We start from the raw sequence: 13,698 nt of genomic DNA, 5'->3' as shown, positions 1-13,698 counted from the left end.
TGCTGACTGCTTGGTGTTTAGTTTGGTGTCTCTGTGCTGTGTGAAATTATGATGAAGCCTCAGTAACTGTAATGAAATTTGAAGCAAGGTAATGAATAATTATATTGTTTAATGTAACATTCCATAGTCTAGAAGTAGAAACCTATACTGCAAGGAAATAAGAAAACAACAACAACAACAAAAAAGCGTCAACTTGTAAATGCCTTTTTTAGGTTTAGGTATTCAACTCCAGCCAGAGGCTCAAGGGTTCACGGGCTCAGCCCTGCCCACTGGGAAGTGGCACTGCCTCCAGCACCAGCCAGCTCCAGGGGGAGAGACAGAATCCCAGGAGGCTTCCCAACATGCAAGTTGACTATTGGGACTTGGATACTTGGTCCTGTGCGTTTGTGTTTCCAAATTGTTCACTGGCCACATTTCACACATGCAGGTAGTGGGGACTTTCTTCTTCTAGAAGGCGTTGTGTTGTCGTGCTCGGAGGCTTTCCTGGGAGCAGGGTGCAGTAGCTGGTCACAGTCAAGGGGGATTTCTGTTCTTCAAGTATCCATTTTAAAAATTATTTTCATTAAAAGGAATATTTTTTATTGAGCTGCTCTTAGAATGTATCCACTTTCTACGTCAGGTTTTGGTGGGCTTTTTTTTAAAGAATTTAATGTCTGTCTTTAACTGCCGCACTTTTTTCTTGAGATAAATCATTTTGACTTTCATCCTGAATTCTGGCACATGAAGGAGATTATTGTTTTAAACCTTTTGGCTCCGTCTCTTGAGTTTTCTTTCACGGATTTGCAAAGCATCTTTCACCAACTGAGCATATTTGGACTCTGAAAAAGTACAACCATTTTCAGAACTTTTCAGCACTTTCCTGAAGGCGCTTTGGCTTTCTTCCATCGGGGGCTCTTTCTGTCATTTCCTCGCTGTGTGTTTTCTTAGGGACACTTTGCACAGAATCACATTGATGACTTTCTTGTGCCTTTTGCATGCTGGAAAGAATAACAGGCCTCACTGCTACTCATGCTTTGGAAACAGATCCTCAATAAACCGTATGGGAGGAGTAATGGCTTTGCATCTCTAAATGTGTTCCACATCCTTCTGGTCCCAGTGCAAGGCATGCCCGAGGGCAGTGGGATGTGCAGGTGGTTTGTGATTTGGCTCATGTACTGCACTGGTATAAAACTTGCATGGAAATTATATGTATTCCTCTTCCAATCACTAATTTTGTCAGTGCTCAGCCCACTGCTTTTCCAGGCACTCCAGTGATCCCTGGGAGCCATGCTGCATCTCGGGGCTGGGGAATGAATGCCAAGTGTGGCTGAAATAACAGGAATTGCATTTGTCTCTGATTCAAAGGTTATCTTTATGTATTTGAAAGCAGTAAGCTTTCCCAGGACCTTTTGATACAACCTGGCAGCCACAGAATTGGGAATATTTAGCAGGAATTACAGGGGATGAGCACATTGAGAGTGCACAATACACATTTATATGGTGCTTGTCATAAGGCTGATCTGACAGGTTTCTGGAATACAACAGGCTTTGTAGCTGCAGAGGCTCTGTGTTATCCCTGTTACCCACCCTGTGGTTGGGTAAGCACTTAAATTGGTGTGTGAGAACCCAGATCCACCTGGCTCCTGCAGCTGAGGCTGCTGAGTGAAACCTTGCAGACACATGTTCTCCAAAATACATTCAGAATTTGCTTTGTGGAGTCGGTGACTTCAGAAGAAATAGTTATTTTTCTTCTTTTTGAAGAGGGAGGAAGGAGGGTGCCCTGAGCTCCTCCCTTTTGCTGAATCTGAAAGGTGTAAGATGAACTAGGGGTCATCCTCTCTTTGGTCAATTAGCTGGTCAATAAACCCCCCAGAAAGATTTATAAAGGTACACCAACATAAAACCCTTACCAGGATTTCACCCTTTCCCCTTTGTTTGTGATCCTGCACACACATTCCCTGGTGATCTCCAAAAGCTGATGAAATGCACACACCAGGTGTAGAAAGGATTAATGGGTTACAAGGCCAGGAAACCCAGAGGGAGGGAGAAGAAATGCTTCCTCCATTGCTAGGGTTTCAGCCCAAGAATGAGGCAAAAGGAAGCTGCTTCACACACGGATTCTTACAGCTGGTGACTTTGCTCCTTAATTTTATTTATTTTTGTATTTTAAACCACAGAATAAATTTAAAGTCATGGAGAAAATCAGACCTCTAAACACTGGAGAAAATAGGTGTGTGTTTTGTTTGGAGCACACTGTTAAATGCAGCTGTTAGGAGGAAACCAGGCAGATCCAGCAGCTGGAGCAAGGCATGGACAGGAGCTGTCACTAGTGTTGCAGTGTGGGCTGCTGGGAAGCCACCGATGCTGTAGTGGTGGATTTTGTACAGGTTCTCAGCTAGAAGTAGTCAATAATAAGCCTTTGCTCTGGACCAAATTAAAAAAAAAAATAAAAAATGGTGCCACTCCCCCTCACTAAGCCTTGTTTTCCTGTCCTGGTAATGAAAAAGTACCAGGACTTTGCTCCAGGGAAAAGCAATTGGTGAGAGTGATAAAAGACAATTACTGTGGCAGGCAGAGGCTGGTTTGATGTGTGAGGTCCCTGAATGAATGTCAGAGCCCTGATCAATCCTGTTAGCCCGTGTCCATAAGCAGCCCGGGGGTGATTACAGGCTGTCATCATAAAAAGTTGCTCTTGTCCTGGCTGATCTCAGCCTGATCAGACCTTTTCTGTTCCAGTTCCACTGCAAAGGGGAGCCCACTGCAGGACCTGGCCATGAGCCAGGCACTGGCCTGCTCACTGCCCAGGGCATGTTCTGTACACAGAAACATGATGGCAAAAATCTGGTTTCTCCAGGACTCTATGTTTTGCTCTCAGCAAGGTGTGGGGTAACAGCAGTGCCCAAGGGGAAAGGCTGGAAGGTGAGGCACCTCAGAAGTGCTATTTTATATTTTAGACGAGAGGGAATGGCTCCTGCTGCATCCTGCACCCAACACTCCTGTGTGCCTGACCCCACCCCAGCCAGGGTCCTCCTTTACTCTAGATGAACTTATTTACCCAAGCAAATTTTTATCCTTTGAAATCCCTGTGTTTTAGAGACAAATGTGCTTTGAGGCACCTCAGTGCTTTAAAATCTGTGTCTGTGCTGAGGTGTGGAACTTCTAATTATCAGAGGGATGAAAATCAGGGGCTTTATATGAAGTCCAAGCACCCCTGAGATGCAGCTGCATGACAGAGTCTCTTCCCCCTGCCTCCCAAGCCTCTTGTTTAACAAGCTCCCAGTGGTCACATTTGCAGAGATATAGCTTCTGAAATATTTTTACTCCTACAGGATTTGCTCAAAAGACTCGATTATGAAAATTGAAAATGTACATGTCAGCCTTACTGCTGGCTGGCAGCGCTTCCCTTTGCTTGGCAAGGGATGGAGAAGACCTTTCCATGCAGAATAAAGGATTTCAACACCAAGCTGGCCAGAGGACAGGGAACACACCACAGAGGCCGTCACAACTTGCCAAAGAAATCAAGATCAAGGGCTGCCTAAGAATGTCTAGTGACCATTTGGTGGCCCTGTCAGAAAGTATTTGCCAAGTGTTTCTCTGTTTTTGAATTTAAAAAAATCCTTACCACCCAACTGCAATTTCAGAATCGAGGCTACAGAGGGAAGAAGGATGATGTAAGAACTGCCCCTTCTTTCCTTTCTGATGTGAAAGTAAATGAAGGATTTCCCCACATAACACCAAAACATTAAAGCTTGCGAAAATATTTAATATCAGTTTGTGTTTGGTGGCATTCACTGCCATCATTAGGATCAAAGCCAAAACCACCCAGACTGGATCCACAATGCAGGCAATGACAACAACTAAATCCCACAGGCTGCTGAAAGGTATATGGGATTGAAATAATGTGGAATAATATGAATATAGTATTTTGAGATGGCTAGGAATAATATAAAATATGATAATATGAGATTAAAAACCCAAAGAAACAGGAAATAATGTACAACCTAAGAGGTAGCTATTGTAACCCCAAACTTGCAATTACCTGTGCCACAGTTGAGGATAGAAGGGCAATTTCTATTCACAGCAAAGCTGCTCTTGCAACACAAGTCTGTAGAAAAGCTCCTTCTCTCACGGTGGGACAGAATAAAGTCCCCATTTCAGCAGCAGTGCCCAGGGAAAAGTTCAACCCTACAGGTCTGAATGAGAGTGAAAACATCTCTGTATTTAGTGAACAGGAACAGATTTTGTATGCCTGAAAGATTCCCCAAAGCATGGCCTCAGTGGCCAAACTGCAGATATTTCAGACCCAGCCATTTCTACTGAATCTAAAGTTATAAGCAGTAATAAAACCACACAGGACTTGGGATTCTCTGATAAAGCACATTCATGACAAATACATTTCCTGGTCTTCCCCTGGTGCTGATCCCCAAATGTGCCCAAAGGACATTTCACTGTCATTTTCTTTCATTCTCCTTTTAACTTGCTTCCCTCTGGAGTATCAAACAGAGAGAAAACAGCCTGCACTGAGCAGCTCTCAGTGGAAGAAGGAATAGCAGCTCTGCCATAAATAATGAGGATGAAGAATTGCTCTGTCAGAACACAGGTGTCCATCACTGCAGCAGTACCTGTGTGCTGCTGGCCAGGCTCTACCTGCAGAAAGATCATTTCCATTTCCATGTCACTTTGGTGCTGAAGAGCTTCAATAAGCAAAATGTCAACCTCCACCCACTTCTCAGGAGCTCACAGTATTTTTTTCTTCCTTTTTGTTCCCTCTGCACAATGATCTACTTTCAGCCCTCTTTTTTCTTTACTCCTCTCTGCTGTCCTACCCCATTGCTCTCTCCTGGGCTCTCTGGTGTCACTCTCCTGTCACAGACAGCAGGCCATGCGTGACATTCCTGTTGTCAGGAGTCCCTGGGCTGTCGGGTTCTGCAGCACCTCCCAATCCCCCTCTCTGAGGAAGAACTGCTGAGAAAGGAAGGAGATGGAATCTTGCTAAAAACCTCTTAACAAACAGCACAGATCAATGATTTCTAAAACATTCCTTTAAAAATAACACCATCCATCCCCCTACTTGCAGTGCCTCTCTTCTCAGCCCTTTCCTACCAGCACCTCATCTCCCCTGCGACCTAAATCCTTTTTAGCTCCAGGAGAGTTATCCAAATAAAGCTACTTTGCAATCAGAACAGTGTAACCAGGTTTGAGGGTGCTGTGTAATGCTGCAGGCAGTTCTTGACACAGAACCAAGTATCCTGCATAGTTAAGTGCAGTTTTGCATACACTCTTTACATCACCAGGTCATGTCACTCCACCACCAACCTCCTGAACACTCTTCTATTTTTGCTTACCAGAAGCAATTCCTTTCCATTCTGTGCCCTTGGATCCAAGCACTACACAACAGCAATAGGTTTTTCTTTCCTTGGTCACAAGAAAAAAAACGAAAAAAAAATCTCTGAAAACAACACAGAAAAATCCTCAGTAAACAAAATAAACCATAAAACATTTTTTTTCCCTTAACTTCCAAACTAGGACAATCAAGACAGAAAATACATATATTCTTAAAAATCTCAAAGCTCTATCACTCCCATTCTTCTAAAAACAGGTCAGGCTATGACAAAGCTGAAGCACCAGAGCTGTGGTCTAGAGTGACACTGTACCAAGCCCACACCAGGTCCGTGCTCGCTGCCATCACCTGCAAAACCTGCAGTGGGCAGGCCCAGGGTGCCATTCCCAACAGCACAGTCCTGCTAGGTGTGGGAACAACAACTCACATTTGGATAAGGCCAACAGGCGCTGGGGGCTGAGCAGCACCCTTGTTTTGCACCCCTTTTGCATGGCTTTCCCACCACAGTCGGCTGCTGTGAGGCACAGCCTATTCAGCAGCATTCTCCTCGGTGAGGGGTCACGGCGTTCAGGCTGTCACGGACACGGGCACACCACGTGTGACCTCCCAGCACAGAACCATGAGATGCAAGGCTCTGCAGGCAGGGCAGGATCCAGGGAAGGCATTTCAGAAGAGCTGGCATTTACAGGATGTGCCCACTTCCTGCTCTGACATAACTGTGACTGAGGGAATGCACAGCCCAGCCCTGCAAAATTAACCTGGACTGGACATGGGAAAAGGATTTGGAGAGGTGAGAAAAAAGTAATTGTTTGAATTTATTCTTGTTGAACATTTTCCTTTCTTCAGCCTTCACCTCCAGGGAGATCCTCAGTTCCGTCACAGATCTCCTGCCACTGCACACATTGTCAGGAAGAGCACAACAGGGAAGGGGCATTTTTCCAAGTGCTGCTTTCCTGTGATATCCAACCCTCCTGAAAGGCTGGTAAAGCTCTTCCTCTACTGTTAATTTTCAGAGCCATCTTTTAGTCACAAAGCTTTACAGAGGACTTGTTACCTAGCATTGTCTTTTGTTTTGTGGACAGGGGGTCGTTTAAAAATAAATAACCTTTCAGACTAAATAATACAATTATATAATTGCCTTAGATTTCATAGACTGTACTCAATCTTGATAGCCATTTCCATGTCTGCTTTTTCAGCTCTTAAACTTTATGCTCTCATTCCATCCTTCATTTAAGTACTAAGGGACTCTTCCCATACCCAAATTAATTATTTCCTGCTAAGCACCTGGATGAAAGTACCCTCCACTGAAGTGATCACTCAGTCCCCAAGAGAAGGACAAAGGTAACTCTCCTAATGCATCGAGCTCTGCTGTCACATCACCTTTTTCCTTCCCTGAGCTCAAGCACATCAGGCGCAGTTCTGCTTCAATGAATAAACCATGTGCTTTTCTCCAGGTTTTCCACCAGTGCAGTGACAGAGCAGCTCTGTTTAACAACAGTTAAACATCAGTTCAGAGTCACAACAGCCTTTTTGTGTCTATTAATTACTTTTATCTTAATCTTTGCAAAATACCTCAAAGAAGGAAAGGCAAAACACTGAGAGAGCACACATCCAGCAGAAGTGGAGAGCATTTATTACTAATCTGTGCTCCAGGAGGAGAGATGAAGCTATGAAAAGAAATAATCCCAGGAAACAGGTTTCTGAGCAAAAGGAGATAACACAAGGAGATCAAAGAGCTGGAGAAGGCCGATTGCAGAGAAGCTGCAGGGAGCTACTTTGTGTCCTGGTTTGAGGAACATTAAGCTACAGTGGAAAAATCAGTTACTATTTCATGAAGTGACCATAGACTTGTATTCACAACTAAAGACTGATTTCCCAAAATATTTAACATATCACAGCAGTTTCTTCCATTAAAGTGCACTCCAGGGCATAACAGGGTGTTTCTCACTTTGTCACCAATTGCCACACACCAAAAGAGAAAACAGGATTCTTTTTTTTGCAGCCACCCACAACCCAGGTTTCAGCACACACAAATAAATTGGGAAACCAGGAATATCATTTAGCACCAGCGAAGCATTCACGGATGACATTTGAACAAACTTGGAGGAAGAATCAAACCCTGGGTTCAGGCATGTTTAAAGTCTGAACTGCCCACATGGCTCTTATGAAAGACCTCAACTTTCCTGTTTGCCTGATCTCACCTGCAGTGACACCAGCATTTGAAAGAGTCCCAGGTAAGTGAAGAGTGAAATGAATCCTAAGGCAGTTTCTCTTCCCACCGTGCTCTAACTGTTCCAGCACAGGAAAATGTGTAAAGCACCAAGAGCTGCCTTGGCCACACAGTCAGGCCAAATGTTGCTCCTGTGAAAGAACTGTGAAACAGGGCCCACAAAACAGCCCAAACACAGGCAATGAAGGATTAGCAGACAGATATTGAAATATGTTGGTAAGATGTTGGAGACAAAAAGTACCTAGGTAATTCTGCGGACAGAAAGCTCTGTGAGAACAACAGGAATACTTTAATGCAGAAAAAGCAAAAAAAAATTTAAAAATCCACCCCAACACTTGAAACACACCAGTAATACCTGTTGACAGCTGATTTGTGCCTTTGGCAAGGGATACCAAATGCAGCTGCTCCCAGCACTGTTTCTCTTTGGCTGCAAATCTGTTGTGGAGAGGCTGCAATTTTTATTTTAATGATAAAATTTGGGAGAGAAAGGGAAGTCAGATAAATGTGATGACAAGCATGTGAACAAGAAATTTGCAACCTTAAGTTTCCAGATGAAACACAAGGAAGCAGATTCCTAGTCTGGACTAGAGTCAAAAAGCACAAACAAGGTCTGGAGCACAAGGGAACCTTCTGAGCCAAGAGCTGGCCCATGGTGTCTGGGCACTGAGAAAAACCCCAAGATTTCCAAACTCACAAAGAGTATTACAGCCCATGGGACTCTCCCCATACATTTCAATGGATTAGGCTTTCCCTCTGCTACAATAAACCAGTGTCCATGCTTACAAAATGAACTGCTTGGTGTAACAGGCACACACTGGGAAGCTTGCTTTAGTCAGCCATGGCTTTTGTTTGGTTTTGTTTCTTTTTAAAACCCTGCACTCCTGAGAACCCATCCTCTGTTAACCCTTTAAAACAGCGCAGAACTTTCAGTGCCAGTTTGATCAGATGTCTCAGTAGTCACACAGCCTCTGGGGGGCTGGGTCATCCAGGGATGTGGAGAGTAACAACAGCATCTTCACAGATAGTAGAACAGATTCTCAAAGACACAAACACATATAAAGTTTTCAAATGTTTTTTCTTTCATTGTTTAAATAAGAGAATAACCATATCCTACATTATTTCCATTAAAAAAATAATCTGCATGACACTGGTTAAAGTGGACAGAAACATCCACAGTGATTGCACAAAACATTTGTGAAAATGAACATCATTTCAGCAAGTCAGTTGGTTTAAGTAAACAGCACTTCCTGTTCCAAGGGCTTGTCTATACAGCAAAGTTACATAAAGATAACCTAAAATAGGAACTTAATGAAATTAATCATAAAACCTTCTGGGTATATAATCCTTTTTCATGGTGAAAGTGGCTTGCAGTCTAGCTTAGCTCTATTGGGAGTAGGCTTAAATTACATCAAAAGAGTGTCTGCAAATATATTTGCATTGTTTAAACAAATTTAGTTAAACCCAATATGAGTTAATCAGTGCAATTTTCAAAGAGTCAGCTTAAAAGGCAATTTCATACAAAACCAAGAGGAGTTTGACAGAAAATACATAACCCTGTAGATAGCTCCTTTCTGAGAGGTGAATTGTTCTTTCTAGGGACACACAGCTCCCACCTGCCACCGAATTCATGGGAATTCCAGTGAATTTAGCTCTCCTCAGGGGCAGACCAGAGCATGGAACTAACACTGCTGGAGGAATTGCAAATGCTTCCACTCTCTTGCTGGAAGAGAGCTGTTGAGCTGGCAAAACATGCCAAGATTGCCTGACGGAGCATCACACCCTGTATCCAGAAAAAGTCACTCTGCAGTCTGAGTGACCCCACTGTGGGGTCAGTGGAGGTGACCCACAGCCTTGCCCCCAGACCTTCCTGGCTGTCCTGTCATCACTGTCAAACACACTTCATGCAACTGCATCATGAATGAGCCTCTAGGAAATGATAAAAACTATGCTAAACATCTGACTGATAAGATGAGCAAACCCATCTCACCCCTATTCATTATCTCATAGCAGTGTTTTGTTCAGTAGTGGCTTTGCAGCCACATCAAAAGTGGCCACAGTTTTACGTGCAATCAAAATTAAATAGCTTATTGGTATTGCAAGAATAAATATTGCTTCAAGCACACTCTGCTTTGCACCTCCCAGGATAAACAGTGTATTTCACTCATTACCAAGCAGACTATTTGGGAAATAGCAGGATAAGCTAGCTCCTTCAGAACACCAGAATTCCACTGTTGCTCTAGAAGAAAGAACAAACCCAAGGAATTTGTTGTTGCAAACCGTGCAGCAGACTAGATTTTTTAAAAATTAAAACCCCAATCCTCATACTAGGCTTTTCAGCAAAACAGAAAGGAGTTTGGGTTTTTTAGTGTCAAGAATAAAATGACAAAACATTATTACATCTACCTCACCTAAGGAGAAAGTTAAGGCTTGTTTTTTCAAGAGTTTCCTTTTCGGACATGGCATGAATGGAGAGTCACAGTCTGCTTCAGACACTGGACCTCAGGTTTACTCTCTGCTGCAGAAGCAGCTATGAGGCATTTCTGGCAAGTTAGTGTTTTTAACACTTGAGAACATGAGATGTTCCAGTTTCACAACAGAACCGCTTTCCACAAGAATTGATATTTTTGTAATGCTTAGCAGCACTGTGATTATTAGAGCTTTCCCATAAGGCAATACAAATAGGAACATTAAAAAAAGCCTGAAGTTTGGATCATCCACAGTATCTTGACATAATTCAAAAAGGAAGAGGGAGAATTAACTGAGATAAATCACACTCCTAAAGATCAAAGGCCTCTTTTAGCCTTGGGTCTGCTACTCCATTTATCAGTGAGAAAAAGAGATTCTGCTTCTGATTTCTTTGCTGACAATCCCAGTTGGCAGCTCCTAAACAAGAGCAGACCTCTTCCAATCCTGATTTTTTTTCTTCTCCCAGGGAAGAAGCTCATTACCACCTGCCAGCCAATGGCTGGTACAGATTTGGTTTCCTCCAACCCATCACCTTGTTCCTTACAGTGGAAATACAGTAACCATTCCTACATTCAACTACTCCAGTACTGAAAGCAAAATCCAAAACATTTCAAACCTTATTTTATCTGCTATAGCTGTATTTCTTTGAACTTAAAGGTATATTTGGAAGAGGTAGTCCAGGGGAAAAGGGCTTTAAATACCAAAACCTGTATGTCCCATACCAAGCTGACAGACCTATGAGCACACCGAGAAGCTTTTGGCTGAAGTCATGGAAATACAGGGCAGTACAGAGGAACATGAACACCCAGATCACGGTGAGGGAACACAGGGAAACAAGCAGGACGTTGATCACCGCACGCAGCTTGGAGCTGTGCTCTACGGCCAGCGCTTCCAGCACAGCCAGCTCCTCCAGGATCATCATGGCACAGTAGGAGAGCAGGAAGCAGTGCCCCGAGATGTCGAAGCCGTTCCAGACGCCGCTGTCCTGCTGGCACTCGCGCTTGGAGGCGTAGAGCCGGGGGGGCTGGCCGGGTCTGCCCTGCAGGGAGCACTCCCCGGTGAGGTTCTCCACGAAGATGAAGAGCTGGGTGCACAGGTACCACACGGCCGTGCCCACCAGCAGGGCCCCCAGGCGCCGCAGCACCAGCAGCGCGCTCTTGGTGCGGCCGTACAGCAGCTTGCTCCGGGCCAGCTCGTACGTGGTGAGGGTGATGAAGGGCAGCAGCAGCCACAGCGTCCACGCCCAGGCCACCTTCACAAAGTATCTGCCAGAGGAAAGGCAAAGGAGACGCCAGCATGCGTGAAATGCCACGGCAGTGGGGCAAGTGGTGGAGTAAGTGCTCAAGGTCAGTGTTCAGAACCGTCTAAATTAGAGACTTGTGCCCTCCTCTCAAAATACAGCTTAGCTACTTAACCCTCTCCCCGGTACTTTCCTCAAGCCCAAAACCTGAATACTTCCTCAGCCTGGTACTTGTTCCCAAGGCAGCATTGCCTTGGACCCAGAGCCCTCATACACTGCAGCAGACTTGCAGTTCAGTTTTGCAATCACTTTGACCCTACAAAGCAGCTCAACTCTGCCCTACTCAAAATGCAGCTGCAAAGAATGTATTTTTAGCTTGCCACCCTGACCACAGTAACCCCTTCTCTGACTCTTCCACCATCTCAATTATCCTTGCTTACAAAGCCTTTCACAACCTCAGCCTCTTAAGACAGTCAGAAGGGCTGGCTCTTTCCCCTCATCCGCCTGTGAAGCTTTTCCTCTCCCATGTCCTTCTAAATAAATGAAGCAGCTCAATGTTGTTCCTTTGTTGTCCTTTCAATCGATGAGAGCCTTCTTTTAGCATACACAAATCCTTCCATCTCTAAGTTCACTTTCTGCCTTGAAAACTTTTGCTGTGATGCCCATAAAATCTTGAAGCCCAGCTGACAATGTGTTGATATCTTGTTTAACAGAAGACAGTATTGTGTTAACTCTTTCTCTTTTCAAATCTTAAACTGAAGCAGATGTAAGTGAATTTATTAATGAGTTAAGGAGGCCACAGTCCGGGATCTTGCTTCTCCCATCAGCACCTTCCTATGGAGCTTGCTTCCTATCAGCTGGTGGGAGAGGGGAATTGTGCAGCCCCTTTGTTACCCAGAGCCCAGTTTGAAAACAGAGACAGCTGAACTCTGCTCTGTGGCTGAGCTATGGACAGACACACACAGTCATCATTTAAACCTCACCTGAGCATCAAAGGCAAAGCCAAACCAGCCTGGAGCTCTGCATCCTCCTTATGACTCTAACAAACCTGTCAGGGCCTTGCCCAGGATTTTGAGGAGTTCCTCATTCACTGTTTAATTTTACAGGAGAAGTGACGCCTGTGTGGTTACTGCAGCTGCTGCTATGAAACAGTAATTGAAAATAAACTCCCCATTTTATTTAAAAGCAAGAAAGGCTACCAAGGTTACTGCTGACAAGCCAGGAGGCAAGTAATTTGCAGGGAAAAAATACTTGCTTCAGGAACTGTCAGTACAGATCACCTTCCTCTATTTAAAAGCGAGAACTGAACTGAAATATGCTTTTACTGTAAGATCAATTTCTTTCTAAGTGTTTCCTGTCAATGCCCTTTCAATCACACTAAAAACAGCTCTTCTCCCATGTCACCAAATGACAGATTTCAATGAGTAAAGTCCAAAGCTCCCCAAGTCACAGAGGAAAACAGCAATTTTAGTTTTACTTTCAGATCTGTAGCAGGACAGCACATGTGCTCCAGCCCAGCTCATTGCTTCCTTCAAAATGCTCAAACTAGTTTCACAGAATGACTAAGCCAGTTAGATCACTGCCCAAATGCCAGAAAAGGATGGCAGCCACTCTGCTTTTAGGAAAGATGCTAAAAGACCTATTTCCTTCAGCTGGGTTTTAGATCAGCTCAGTAACTATCACAGACCTACAGAATATGCTGAGTTGGAAGGGACCCACAAAGGTCCTGGAGTCCAGCTCCTGGCCCTGCACAGGACAGCCCGAGAGTCACAGCATGTGCCGGAAAGCACTGACAAAATGCTGTCAGAAATGTCAAACCGCTGCGTTCTGTCAGCCTTGGTGCTGCTAGCACTGCCGGGGCGCCTGTTCCAGCGCTCAGCCACGCTCCCGATGAAGAACCCTTTCCTCACACCCAGCCTAGCCCTCCCTGACACAGCTCCAGGCCCTGCCCTTGGTCCTGCCAGTGAAAGTGAAATCAGTTTACTCAAATACGAGCAATTACCTGCGACGTTACGAAGGAAAAAAAAAAAACCCTCTTCCTTTTCCCCCCTTCCAATAAAGACTGAGTCAGAAACTCCCGATAATCTGAAACCTCTGAGTCAGGAACAGGAAATCTCATCACCTGAAGCTCCAGCCCCCGGCCCAGCGCAGGCCATGCGGCCAGCCCCGAGCCCCGAGCCCCGGCCCTCAGCCCGCTCCGGGCACCGCCGCCCGCTCGGTCCGCCCAGCCCCGTCCCCCCCGCCCGCACCGGCCGCGACCCCCGGGCCCCTCCTCACACGTTGAGCGGGTTGCGCTTGTTCTGCAGCGGCGTGTCGGGCACCAGGTCACCGTCCTTGAGCACGGAGCCGAGCACGGCGATGGCGAGCAGCAGCGCGGGCAGCCGGCGGCGCACCCGCCCGCGGGCCAGCGCGGCCCGCAGCCAGCGCCCGCTCCGCTCCAGC

General features: G+C 45.3%; 1 protein-coding gene across 1 annotated transcript; it reads right to left on the bottom strand.

Moving 5' to 3' along the window:
• Positions 1 to 8,606: 8,606 nt before the first annotated feature.
• FITM2 (fat storage inducing transmembrane protein 2) lies at positions 8,607 to 13,697 on the bottom strand (the record flags this gene model as incomplete). Its single annotated transcript, XM_041419212.1, has 2 exons — positions 8,607 to 11,281; positions 13,534 to 13,697. Coding segments are annotated over 2 exons (807 nt in total), but the record flags the coding sequence as incomplete, so codon positions are not given.
• Between the last annotated feature and the right edge of the window lies 1 nt (position 13,698).

Source organism: Onychostruthus taczanowskii, unplaced genomic scaffold, assembly GCF_017590055.1.
Source record: "Onychostruthus taczanowskii isolate IOZ18803 unplaced genomic scaffold, ASM1759005v1 scaffold60, whole genome shotgun sequence".
NCBI lineage: Eukaryota > Metazoa > Chordata > Aves > Passeriformes > Passeridae > Onychostruthus > Onychostruthus taczanowskii.
This window is presented reverse-complemented; position numbering and strand designations above follow the sequence as displayed.